General features: G+C 54.4%; 1 protein-coding gene across 1 annotated transcript in view; it reads right to left on the minus strand.

Moving 5' to 3' along the window:
- The window catches only part of LOC101915146 (unconventional myosin-X-like), a 93,697-nt gene extending 85,619 nt beyond the window's left edge, over window positions 1-8,078 (minus strand). The window contains exon 1 of the mRNA XM_055811894.1: window positions 7,955-8,078. Coding sequence (XP_055667869.1) covers window positions 7,955-7,975 — 21 coding nt within the window. The 5' untranslated portion in view covers window positions 7,976-8,078. The remainder of the gene's footprint in view (window positions 1-7,954) is intronic.
- Window positions 8,079-13,575: the final 5,497 nt, after the last annotated feature.

Consider the following 13,575-nt stretch of genomic DNA (forward strand, 5'->3'; position numbering starts at 1 on the left):
AGATGAGCTGCCACTGCAATTCCACCGCAGGCAGTAGCGTCACTGTCCTCAGGTGAAGCAACAGTTCTACAGAGTTCGCAAGCACCTAGGAACTTCTCACCAGCCTCAAAAATGCATACTAAATTTAGTTCTGTTCATAAATGCCAGCACCACTTTCATGCATTCTCTACAAGCTCTTCCCCACCTAAAACCTGAATTAAAACAAGTCGTTCCCTAGAGCACATTACTCACATGGGTATCTACAGATGTGTATTTCCTGCCTCTGAATATCACAGGCACATCACAGCAACACTGGCTTTCCCACACCTTCTCAGTAGCCCTGAAAAGGAGGCAACATGGCATGTGCAAAAGCCCAGCCTGGCTCTAGCAAAACTTCCCCTGACCAGCTAGTGGCTCCAAACTGAGCAAGTGAAGAGCTGAGCTTAGCTTAGCCTGCCCTGCCCTCAACTTGGATATTGCTGTGGGTCTCCTCTCCCTCTTGCCACCAAATAAACAGTGAGGCAGCTTCCTTACAGCTCCATCCGTCTCTCAAATTTGGCCAGTGGCTCAGGGCTGAAGCTGGGCTGATGGACAGCTGAATGGCATTCAAGGTCCACAGAGAGCTCAAGGCCTCAGGAAGCCACAGGGATACAGCAGTCCATCACAGACACGAGCTTCAGCATCATGCCTCTGAGCAGCCACAATGCAATGTGTTTTGTAAAAACCTCCGATAGGAGCCCTGAAACATTGTTTCTTCTGCAATGTTTATTATGCATAATTTAGGAACAATTTTCTTGCAGTCAGAGGTGGAGGAACAGAGGAATTCAACCCACCTTCTCTGTCTCCATCCATTATTTTCTGCTCTTTTGCCATGTCTTCACCTATTTGTCATTTCACTAATAAAGTAATCTCAGTTTTTTAAAACTCTTCGCAAGAAACATTTTCCTGATGTTTGATCGTCCTCAGTGTCTTTCTCTCAAACAGCACCCAGAAAGCAACCGGAGTGCCTCTGAGCTGGGATGCACTGCCAGCCGATCTGAAATGAGTGGAAGTGGGAAAACAGCACACATGAGTAAGAAGTTGGGAGATAGTAAAGACAGTAGAGTCTATGTTTCACTATTTTCTAAAATCATCGGGGACAAAGACATGTGCTAGTAGCGGCATCCAACTACTAGATAGGGATGTCAGCACTATGAATAACGATGGAGACATGCAGAAGTTTTTAATAAACATCCCTGGAAAGCACCCCTCTTGCATCACACTGAGATGCTGAAGTGCTTTCCCGTATATTAGTAAATGGAAAGGACGTAAAACATTTTGAAAATCAACAGGTCCAAGAGTTCCCAGAGATCTGTCCAGTAAAGTTTCTTACCAGCTGATACTAATTTTTTATAAGCCTGGTAATGCTGAGGAAAATCCAAGAGACTGGAAAGGTCAGAGCCTAAATGGGGGCAATAGCAGGATTATCCCAAGTAACCATGGGTTGCTTAGTCTGAGAACTCCAGGGAAAACACAGTGGTTTTGCCCTCAGCTTTTTCAGCTGAAGGATACTCTAGCTTTTATCGTTGTCCAGTGCCAGTCAACACGTAGAAAGAAGTCTAGTCAAAAAGATTTCCTCCTTCTTTGCACCCAAGCATAAGAGATAAGTAGGACAGCAACAGACTCTCATGGCATTGCTCATGAAGAACACAGTATTCTGAAAAAAGTGAGCCCTTGAAGAGCAAACAGCAGCAAAGGGATCCCAAAACAGTTGTTATGAATGGGGAAAATCATGACTAATTGCATGAGTTTCTATCAAAACTTTGCAGAGACAGGGTCAGTGCTGTTTGGTATCCTCATCAAGGGCCTAAAGTCAAAAGTAGTGCTGAGAGTACTAGCAGATGCCAACATCTGGTAGATCAGTAAGCACCCACAAGGATGAGACCATCAGAGCTGTGTGGATTCCACAGCCGCTTGTTTGAAACAAAATGGGATTAAAATACAGCCAAACTGAAAGGTCAGCTTCAGGAGAGAAGGAATGCAAGGAGCACTTCAAATAGAGGAATGACTTCTGGAAAGTCACAGACCCAAAGAGGATTGAGAGTTGCCGAACAGAAACTCCCAGGACATTTGGTTGCAACAAGAGCTGATATGCGTGTCTGGGATGTATAAACAGGAGTAAGGAAGTTTACTACTTACTTATGCTTTGAGATGTGAGAAAGAAGCCTTCAGAAGAAAATCTAAAAAATCCAAGTCATTTTTGCTATTCAGAAAGATCCCTTGTAATGCAAAAGTACTTGTGGAAATGTTAAAGTCGTTATGTAGATTTGCCAGAGCTAGGGCTGCCCTATCTACCCCAGACACTGATAGCGGAGGAGACCACAGCAGCATGTGGCCCAGCATGAGCTACAAACCTCACCAGCCTCCCTGCATACTCATCTGACTACACCCTGCCGAGAGGACAGGGCTGCCGGCAGTACTGAGACCACTGCTCTGCTACCTGCTGCCTCACCTTTGCCAGCAGCCCAGTGCTGGAGTAAAATTCGTTGCAGACAGAGAAGTTATTTGGGACGCAAAAACTCTCATGAAGCAGAAGAAAAGTAGGACCCAAAAATTAATGGAACTGCCAGACACTTAAGAAATTAAGCAGGATTTATTTTAAAACAAGGTTGTGTAACCACTTGAAGAAACTGCAAAAGCAGGGAATCCTCCAGAAATAAGAAGCTTTTCCAGAAAGTGTGATTCAGCCAGATCTTAATCATTGGCTCAAGACGCAGGTAACAGGAATAAACAGGACTAATACACAGACCTGGCCCTAACCCTAATTCCCACCTTCTCATCACATATGCTGATCACTGTATCTACAAGAGGCCCCACCACTGGTTCGGTTGCTACAATAATTATTGCATTTTTAATGACAGGAGCCAAGAGTCCCCCAAATGCTGTGCCAAGCGGTGCATGGCAGACAGGCCCTCTGTAGTTTTTTTCCCTGGGACTTGGCTCTACAGAGCTACTGAACAGTGTGCAATCTCAGATGGAAATGAGGAGATAGAACTGCAGAGCTTAGGGTAGCTGGAGGATAACCAGGAAACCCAGACTCACGTAAGTTTCGGTCTTAATGATCACATTTAAATAGCTCGCACATTCTCCTTAAAGTAAAATGGGAAATAGTAAATTGCAAAACATTTGTGATTATTATGAAAAAAAAAAAAAAGAGGCAAGAAGTGAAGCAAGAGCAGTACAAGGTGGTTCTGGAGGCACTGATGGGCAGCTGCAGGGTGGCCCAGGGAGACGCAGCTTCCCTTCACGTGGGGGCTCCCACCCAGCGCCTGCACCAGCCCACCCTCTGTCGCTGATAGGATCTGACAAGGCTGCAGCTCACGCAGCCTGGCTCCAGATGAATGCCCTAAGGAGGGAGGTAACAGGACTCCCTCTCTTCTGCCAGACACTTCTTCATGCCACCTTTGTCACAAGAGCTTTCTTCCCCACAATTTCTGCTCCAGAACACAGCAGCCAGGCCCTTTTGCCCTACATCTGCCTCCTTATCACTCTGAACAGCTTTGAGGAGATGCAGCCAGGATGGAGGGAACATCCATGCTATGCTAGCCCCACAGATATCTTCAAGGACAGTGGTATTTCTCTTTAGCTGAACTATGCAGACTAATTAAACAGAGAGGGTTTGTTCTGTTTGGTATTGACTCAGAAAGCATTACATATGCAGCATGCATGTAATAGTCAGCATTTCTCTGTCTCTTCCCAGTGTCTCCGGATCCTCTTTTCTAAGAGGTTACAATATTCTCAATAAACTAGGAGGTCATCAGGGAAAGTTGGCAAAGCACATGTTCCTCAGGGGAGGAGAAGGGCCTGGTGGGCGTACGCCTTCACGGAGCAGTCTCACTGCTGAAGAAGATGATGTTCTATCTACCGTTTCTTTCCAAGACGGCATTTTCCTAAACCAGTAGTTGTTAACACATGGCCACTCAGCTCACTGTTATCTGGAAAGACAGCACATCACTCATGGTCAGCGTCACCCAAGTTAGCTGAACCATTTCCCTCATCTCAGACAAGAGTCTCTGGAAGGATTCTCCAGGACATCCGGCCACACTTTTCTCTCACAGGAACTCCACCTTCTCCCAGCTGCAGGAAGTGTGAGAGGGCAAACCAAGCTATTGAAGAAACCTAATCCAGCATGCCATGTATTAGCCCTCCCCACCCAGCACAAGCTGGCCTCCCTGGGGACACTGAATGATGTAGCCAGGCAGCTTCAATAGAGACCTCAAAGCTGGTGAGGATTGCATGTGCAACCAAAAATCAGACTAGTCCTGTACCTGCCGCACCCATGAATGAGACAGGCTCCACGCTGCAAAGATGCATTCGCAGGCAAGTCCCTTCAGTTCTTCTCCTTACCCATGTACTCTGCAAACGTTTACACACATGATTTCCACCAGGACTAAGGAGCCATCAGATGCCTGGAGGACAGCCTGTATAGTTGAACATCACATGACCAGCCAATGGCCACACTCTCCAGACTAGCTGATGGCTTTGTGGAGCAGTCAGACACTTCCAGTTGCATCAAGTAGTCAGCACACCCACACAGCAGCCAGGGCAAAGCTGCCAGAGCAAAAGAGACCTCGCAGAGCTGCTTGCTCCCCACCTCATTTTGGGGCCAAGAAAGCAGCTCAGATGCATGCATAGTGGTAACTCGGGTAGCCCTTGTACTCTTTTACGGACTTTACTCTGAGGCTCCCTCCTGGTCTGCATGCATCCCTGGGGGAAGTGGCTCCTCTCCCCAATCCCAACTTCATAGTAGATGTCCCAGGCCACAAAGAAGAGAAGGGCTGCATCCGAGGGAGGATGGGGGACAGTAAGTGAAGACCAGGCCAGCTGTACAGAGGACAGCTCAGACCAGCACAGCTGTGCAGGACATGAGCACATGATCCCCCCTGCCTTTCTCTCCCCATCTCAGAAAGCTTAAGAACTGGGGCGGGTTATTTTACAACACAGATGAAAAAGCATTGCAGTTCACCAAAACAGCAATGAGGAAAACTGTTTAATACTTAAAATGCCAGCATTTCTGGGCCAGTGGCACATGAGCAGAAGGAGAAGGGTGTCTGTGGCTCCACTAGATGATGCTCAGTGCAGACTGACCATGGGGCTGTGCCAGCTGGTCACTTCAACTGGAGAGCAGAGGGATGGGATGGGATGGGATGGGAGAAGTGTCTCCTTTAACCCTGGCCACAACATTTCTGCTCCTCAGGGGGAATTGGAGAGCGAGTCACATCCTCTGTGTCACCCCACATCCTGCCCACACTCCAGACACGCAGGGAAGCCATCATCCGTCACTGCGCCACAGCCCTGGCCTCCGGGGCCCCTCCTCCCTGTCTGGGCACAGGACTCACTGCAGCAGCCAAGAAAGGAGACGGTGGAGCTCACACACCTCGGCTCCCTCTGCTCATACCCAGCTGGAGCAAAAGCGTCATTCGTCACATCTCTGAGCCATGCTGCACACCAGACCTCAGATGGCAGAGGCACACATCTTTGTGCTGTGCCACTTGCTGAGGATGAAGGCTTTCTAATCTGGCTGACTTGGGATGCCGCAGGGGAAGGGTGGCAGCAGCAGCACACACCCTGCCAGCTTGCTGTCCCTGGGGTCAGCAGTCAGAGGAGGGCATGGCATATAGGAGGCCCTTCAGCAGCGTCAATCTGGCACAACCTGCCAAAACTATTCCACCCCTTTGGCAGAGCCAGGACAATAAGTAGGTTGAACCCATCACTAAACCACCTATCGTAGATAAACTTCAAAGACTAGGAACTCCTTTGGTCTCAGGCATGCCGAGGGAGGAACCAGCGAAGCTGGGAAGCCCCATGACATCCCCACCTAACCTCAGACACTGACCACATTGCTGAGCATGGCATCTAAATGCTGCAAGCACAGCATGGCAGCCTGCTAAGGCAAGACCAACAACACACCAGGGTTTAAGCTATTCATTGTAAGGGATTACATGCATCCCCAGGGAGAAGCTTGGCTTCTGCTGCAGCAGAAAGAGGTGGAGCAACTCCCTTCTGCTCAAGGGTTGCCCTCCCACCAAGAACCCCCCATGGAGAATGAGGAAGAGTGGCGGGGGTGCAGCAAATGCCAAACATTCCCGCTCTGGGGAAGCCAGTTCCCTCTCTCCCACCCCCACTGCCTTTCCTGCAAAGCAAAGCTTGGTGCTTTCCCACACATGCTCACGCCAGCTCTCCAGCCTTGGACACCTTGCTTCACCAGGGTTTAAGCCCACATGATCAAAAAGAGAGATAAGCCTCTGTAACAGAGATGTGAGAGCCTCTGGCTTCACGACTGCCCCTCAGCCCTTCCCTGGAAATCCCTGTTTCTCCAGATACTGGCAGAATCACGCCTGGACAAGTGGAGTTGGACAATGCAGGCTGTCCTCTGCTGGGTGCTACTTGCTGAGACACGCACCTCTGGGCATCCCCTCTCCAGCCTCCCAGTCCCATCAGGTGCCTCAGGCTCTTTGGTGGCTACTCCTGTTGCAAGAAGCCAGGAGGTTCCTCATGATAGAGAGATGGGCACAAATGCTCTGGTGAAATGGCCCTTTGGGAAACCCTGGCTTCCATCCGATTAGACACGAGGCGGCCCAGGCTTCCAGGAGCAGCAGGTTAATCAGTTAATGGCTGAAAGGATCCCTAGCGATGTGCTGCGCATGCCACAGGGCAGCCCCAGCCGAACAGTCCCCAGGGCAGCCACTCCTTCCTCTGGGGCCAGATCTAGGAAAGCATCTGTTCTGATAAAGAAAGTGCTTCACCAGGGAGGGGACAGACCTGAGCCCATCAGCTGCTCCAGCCCACAGACACTGGGCTGCTCCCAGGAGGCTGCCAGTTCCCCCCGCCGCACTCAGGACCAGGACGTGGCAACGGCCAGGCACTGGGACACCAACGCAGGGTCCAAGTGCAGTGGATAGCTGATGCCCCTGGCCCCAAACAGGAGGCTTTCAGGGCTCAGCCGCAGACCTCAGGGTGGCCCTGTCACCTCACGGTGCCTGCCGTGCCCACTGCCCATGTCATGGGTACCCGCTGCTGCCCATGAGGCCAGCAAGGGCTGCCCCAGCCTTGCACCCCATTGCCCCTCACAAGCAAAGGCAGCATCAGGCTGGGCTGGAAACCTGTGCATGCTCAGACAAGGAAAGAGGCAGAGAGAATATTGGGGGGGTCTGGGGTGTGCACAGCACCGGGCCACGTGCATTAAGGCTGCACATCACTCCCCCCGCACCCCCTGAGCAGCACAATGCCCGACCCGGCTGTTGCAAACACCCAAGGGCAGGGCGCGGGAGCTGAGCCCGCGGCTCACGGCAGCCTGGCCCCGAAGGAGCCCGCTGCCCGCCGGCGAGGAGGTGACCGGGCCGAGCACCGGGAGGCAGGGGGCTGAGGCGGACGCTGCCTCCCGCTGCACGTTCCTCACCGGCTCGGCCGTGGCCCGGTGCCACGTGCGGAGAGGCGAGCTGCGACACGCACACACAGGCAGGGGCTGGCTCCGGACCCTTCAGTCGCTCCAGGGGATCAAAGCAGCCGGCGAGCCGTCTCTGGGCAGCCATGACTATCCTGCGACAAATCCTCTCCTCCCGCGAGCAGCCCTCAGCCTGGTTCGCTGGAACCGCGCTCCGCTCGGGCTCTGCCCCCGCAGCCCCGCCAGGCTCCCGGTGCCGCGCTGGGTGCTCCCGGGAGCGCTGGGGCACGACCCGCCGCCCCTCGGCGCCCAGCAAAGCGCAGCCGGGGCTGCCCGGGCGAGGGGCAGCGGGGCCGCGGCGAGCCCCGCGGGGAGCGTGGCGTCCCACGGCTCCAGGGGCGCAGCCGGCCCGGGGCAGCGCCCGGCGGCCCCCAGCCCGGGCACGGCGCTCCGATGCTCGTCCCGCCCCGGCACCCGGCCCCGCCGGCCGCCGCCCGCCCGCGCCCCCAGCCCCGGGCCGGGCCGAGCAGCCCCGCCGCCGCCGCTGCCCACCTGGCAGAGGGAGGCGTCCATCGGCGCTCTCGCCGCGCAGGGAGCGCTGCCGGCCGGCTCTCAGCGCCGCATCGCCGCGGCCGGGCAGGCACGGCTCGCCGGCCCCGCGCCGCGCTGGCTCCGCCTCGCCGGCCGCGGACAGCGGGGAGCGGCCGGGCCGCCCCGCTCCGCCCCGCTCCGCCCCGCTCCGGGGCGCGGGGAGCGCGGCCGCTGCGGCTGCGGCTGCGGCTTCGGCTGCGGCTGCGGCGGGGCCGGCCGGCCTGGTGCCTGCCGGAGCGTGCGGGAGCAGCGGAGCGGGTGGCGCTGGCTGCGGCGGCGCCAGCATCTCGGGAGGGGGATGCCGAGAAGGGCCTGGGGTGCGGGAGGGGCCGGCTGAGCCCGAGCGGCCGGTGCCACCCGCGGACGGGCAGCGGGGAAGGGGCGCCAGCTCTGTGCACAGCCGGAGCAGCCGAGGGCCGGCTTCGGCAGGACAACCGATGTCATCTGGAACAGCAAACATTCTGGGTTTGGGTCCCTTCGGCAGGTCATCGTAGCACGACACAGTGAGAGGGACCATTAACGGGGATCTTGGTAGAGCTGCATAGTTACGTCTCCGAGATCTGGCGCAGAGCAAGGGGCTGGGTGAAGTCTGTCAAAGAAGTGTGGCCAGATCATAGCCGGGTACCTGCACTGTGAGGGTGTTTCTTGCAGTAAGAAATTATTTATTTATTCTAAAAGAAAGGATATTTAGTGGGTGTGGGGAGAGGGGCACCACAAGTTTTTGGTTTTGGTTATTTTTGTCAGTAATGTGCTTTTTAAACTGTTTAAAACATAGGGAGGGTTCTGAGGGAGATGGCAGCGTCTTGTCCAACCTCTGCCACAAGACAGTCACACCTCGGTCACTGTCTAACCTGTGATGACCACCCCCACCAGCCTCTTCCACCTTCACTATCTGGCTAAGGTTTCCCAATACAGCAGTTGCTGTCAGTTCGTCTTCCATTTTGATACCAGGTCACTGGGAGCTACCCTGGGCATGACTCTCCAGCCTCTTCTGTACTTGTACTGGATTAGCTTAATCTATACCACTTTCCCTGTCTTATGAAAACATCAGCAAGACAGCGCCAGAAGCCTGACTACAGTCCTTATCTCACATCTAATACTTCTATCCGCAAGGCCAATTACCCTGTTAGTGAAGGGGATTAGATCAACTCAACAGTGTCCTTGACAGTGCTCTCTGCAGCCACACATTTGTCATCAGGCTGCTTCTGCCATGGCCAGCCTTGTCCCCACAGGAGGACGGTTGCTTTCCTGCTATTGCTGCTTCTGCAAACCATTTTGGCTGTTCACCTTCTCTCTTCTAGGTGGTGACCAGCAGGCCGTGGAGTTCCTCACAGCCATGGGAAAGTTGAGAAGCACACCACTCCTTTACTTCTGCCTGCCTGCCAATCATCTCCACTGGCAGGCATCTCCAGCATCCCATGTCCCCTCTCAGACTTCTCCAGTGGATAAGCTTTGTCAGAGGTTCCTGTCATCCAGGGCTGGGTTGCCCATCAAGGCATGACCCTCACAGCCGGATGTCAAGGGAGGTCTGGCAATGGAGTGGCAAACCTATTCCCAGCAAACACACCAGGCAACCCAAATGCACTCATAAACTCAGCACCTTACCCTTGTTTCCCAGGCCAGAGTCCTTGTGAGCTCCCCTTCCCTTTCCTGTTCATCAGCTCCCAGAGGGTGCTGCAAGGTTGTGTTTCCACACACACCATGGAAAACATTTCTAAGCCCCTAACTTTGCAGTTTTCAGCACAGTGACAGTGGTGCAGCACACGTATTACTGGGCTGTGAGGGAGCAGTTGCTGTTCCAGTCTGACAGACCTCTCTGCAGCTCTGAGGCAGGGGGCTAACAGGGCCTGGAAAGCCCAGGGTAAGGAACTAAAGTTTCAAAAGACAAGGTTTTTAATATTAACACTACTGTCCAGTGACGCCTTCTAAGAGGGAAGAAGAAGGTGGCTCAAGCCAGTCTTCAGAACAAAGTAGCTTTCCAAACTATCCAGGCAATAAACATGGGACTCCTCAAACAGAGCAGCAGTGACTGATGCTGTAAGCCCTGTGCTCTATCAGCCTAGTAGGAAAGGTGGCAAGAAACTTGATAAGAAGCTTATGCCAGGTATTTTCTCCTTTCTGCCATGGGATTAAGTCGCTAGACCTACATTCATACAGCCCAGCTGGAAACAGCGATGTCTCTGAACTCTCTCTAGGTGCTGCTGGCTGGAAAGGGGTGGCTACAAACATCTGCTTCTTCACAGAGCTTTGATAAGTAGGTGAATGCTGACTCACCATCGCTAGCTGCTCGGACACTGCCATTACGACATGTCTGGCACCTCACCTCTGCCAGCCCTGGCAGCTCCAGGGCTGACTGCCACATTAGCAACATGATGAACGCGAAGCAGTCAGCAAGGGCTTGCACGGGCCTCACCATGCAGGAAGAGCCTGGGACCCCTCTCCAGCCCATCAGTCCCGTTGCCCACCTCGAGGCTGCCTGCTGCCCTGGGACTGGCACAGTCACTGCCCATGTGTTCGTTAGCAATGCCAGCAACCCGGCAAGCTCCCAGCCCTCCTGTCAGCCCAACTGCAGATGGCACAGAAGCCAGGGTGCCACGGCTGTTCTCTGCTTGATGGCGGAGAGCTGGGCTCTGGCAGAGGAGAGCCGGGGTGGGCGGATGCCAGGGGGTCTGGGCGATGAGCTGTACTTGCATCCGCGAAAGAAGCAGCCCCCGGTGCTGCAGGCAGCAGGGCCCCGCACCCAGTCCTGGCGGCAGCAGACAGTGAGTCAGCTTCCTGCTGGGCTTTCCACACCAAGCAAAGGTCGGCGGAGGACTGGCAGGAACAAGCCGAGGCAGGAATTCCTCCTGGACAGCAGACAATATCCTAATTTCCTCCTCTGCCACGGGTCTGGCACACGGCTGGGAGGCGGGCAGGCCAGCATGTTCCCACTGCAGGCAGAGAACATCTGCCAGGCTTGCTCTCCCATCGCCTGCAAAGGAATGAGCTGTGACACCTCTGCTACAGGTGCCACCTCCCCAATGGCTCCTCAGAGCTGCGCTCATAGGGTGGGGAACTCATCTCCTCTGCCATCATCCCTGGGATGATCTCACTCAGAAGATCCAGCAGCATGATACCTTGGACCCAGCGGGAGGCACAGAGAGGCACAGATGCCGGAGGAGGGCACCTGTGCTCTGCCGTGCATTGCCACCATTGCAGCCCCCACCACCAGGCCCTGCTGCTTTGCCAGGGCCACCAAATCCCACCTTGCCCACAGCACAGGGCAGCCATAAGAGGGTTCTCCAAAAGGGGAGAATTACTGGGAAGCAGTAATCAAAAAATCAAGCCTGTCCCCTTGCAGGAGTAGCCTGACTGTGGCAGAGCACCAGACACTGATGCACTCACCCAACGCAAGCAGCACGTGTGCGAGGGGAAGGGGACAAACAGCAAGGCGTGCATTGACCCTGCAGCTCTGGCCCCCTCCTTGCTCCAGTTTCACAGTTGCTTGAAACCGCCTTAAAAATCGGCTCTTGAAAAGGGCAGTTCCCCCCTCCTCTCATTTCCAGCCTGTGGGGAGCCTGGCCACAGCTCAGACCTGGGGGGGGTCCCATCAGGCCAGCTCAGGCTCGGACTGCCTGAACTCAGCGTGAAGCTGCAGATCTCTCCTCCTGCCCCACTGCTCGCAAGCCAGCCCCATCCCCTGCAAGATGAAGATGGTAGCAATCAAAGCCATGCCAAAGCTCTCCCTGCCTGGGTCTGCTCTAGGACTCTGTGGCAAGAATTAGCGCAAGCTCCTTAGGGACAGGATCATGTTTGTACCAGATGTGTCTCTGCTCCAGAGGAATGTGATTAAAGCTGCCTGGAGAGGCTTTCACAGGGTCACACCAAGCACTGTGACACCTGCTCCCCCAGAGAGCAGGAGTGTGAGGGGGAGCCCTCCTGACAAGGGGGGACAATGCCAGGGTAGGGGTTGTTTATCTGTCCTGGGCACCCTGCTGGCTCCTGTCTCACTTCAGCCACCACTAGCAGAGAGGCTGTCTCGCTGCAAGGCAGAGCACTGCTTTTGCACACTACAGAGCCTAGGCCAAGGATGGCTGCACCCCTGCTTAGTCTGACCACAGCAGGAAAAGCTTTCTATCCCATCCAGGCACAGGAATGGCCTCCAGGGCTGTCCTTTCCCCGTATGTCAGGAAAACAGGATTTCTTCTTCATTTTCAGCCTGAGCACAAGAGCAGAGAGCTGTAGCAGATGGGCCCAGAGGGTGGATGCTGGGAACATGCACCCCACTGTCACCGTGAGCCACCCCTTGGCCTCCGAAGCATCCTCCCAAGCTGTGTCACTGGGACCAGCACTAGCTGTGACTTTTTACCAGCCCTGCCTGCACTTGGCCATGCTGGACGGACCAAACCCATAATCAGGTATCACCAGCTTTCTCTGCAGATAGGGGTCCTGGTCTTGTCCCTCCTGCCCAACCCTTCCCTCCCTCCCCTGCCACATCCCAGGCCATATATCCAGCTCCCAGCAGCAACAAGCCAAATTTCCCTGCCACTGCACACTTCGTGCTGCCACAGCGTTTCTTGGGGCCAGATCATATCCTCGTGTGGCTTTTTTACACCTGGGTCATGAGAAATGCAGTCCTGGCGGCGAGAATAAGAGAGCTGAGCTGCACAAGGCTATAATTACAGTAGGAACATGTGGGGATGAGGCCAGCCAAGCGCATCCACCTAATTTCCTCTCCTATTAAGCCTGCCCTGCTTTTGTTTGACCCAGACCAAGCCTTGCTATTAACGGTGTGATGCTGTGGAGGTTACAGATGGCTCTGTTACAAACAGCCTTGTGGATTCTGCTCAACCAAATATCTAAGCAGGGCTTTGCTTGCAGAAACCATCACTACGGGATTCATGCTGTAGAAAGTGTGTCAGCCAGCTGTGGTGCAGGCATTTCCCAGACTGGGCTGGTTTACCATCTACCGGTAGCTTTTTGTCTCTGGCTGCACGATAAACCCAGGCAAGCAAGGAAGGAGGTTAAATGGTGTCATATCATTACTCCTGGCTGTGGCCAAGGTCTGCTGATGGGTGCTGGCAGCTGGAGCTCAGTACATTTCCTCTTCCTGATCTCATTTGCGCAGCTTCAGCCTGCAAAATCATTTCTATGCTAAAGGAGAGTGCTCTTCTCCTTGCTGTGCACCTGCAGCCAAACCGATGCAAATCCCTGCCCTGCTTTGGTGTGTATGCCCCTTATAAGTCCCCAGGAAGCAGTCTACAATGATGGGCTACTGGGTTAGCAAACCCAAGGAGCAAGCGAGGCTGTGCTAACACCTCCTGTCTGCCAGAGCACCCAGTTTTGAGGTCCGTTTCAGGGCCAAAAAGCAAGTGCAGCCCCAGTTCAGAGCATCAGGAACCGGACCCAGCTTCTGGCCATATGTACTTGCTGAAGACAAGAGCTTGTCGCAGCCAGAGCCGGCCACTCCCCAGCCTCTCCAGCCCCTGACGATGTTGCTGTATACTGCGTGCTGGAGGGGGGGTCATCCCCCAGGGACACTGGGCTGATAGATGAAGGCAATCATCCAGATGGGTTCCTGCAGCAGAGACCACAAGGTCTCC

Source organism: Falco peregrinus, chromosome 8, assembly GCF_023634155.1.
Source record: "Falco peregrinus isolate bFalPer1 chromosome 8, bFalPer1.pri, whole genome shotgun sequence".
NCBI classification, from domain to species: domain Eukaryota; kingdom Metazoa; phylum Chordata; class Aves; order Falconiformes; family Falconidae; genus Falco; species Falco peregrinus.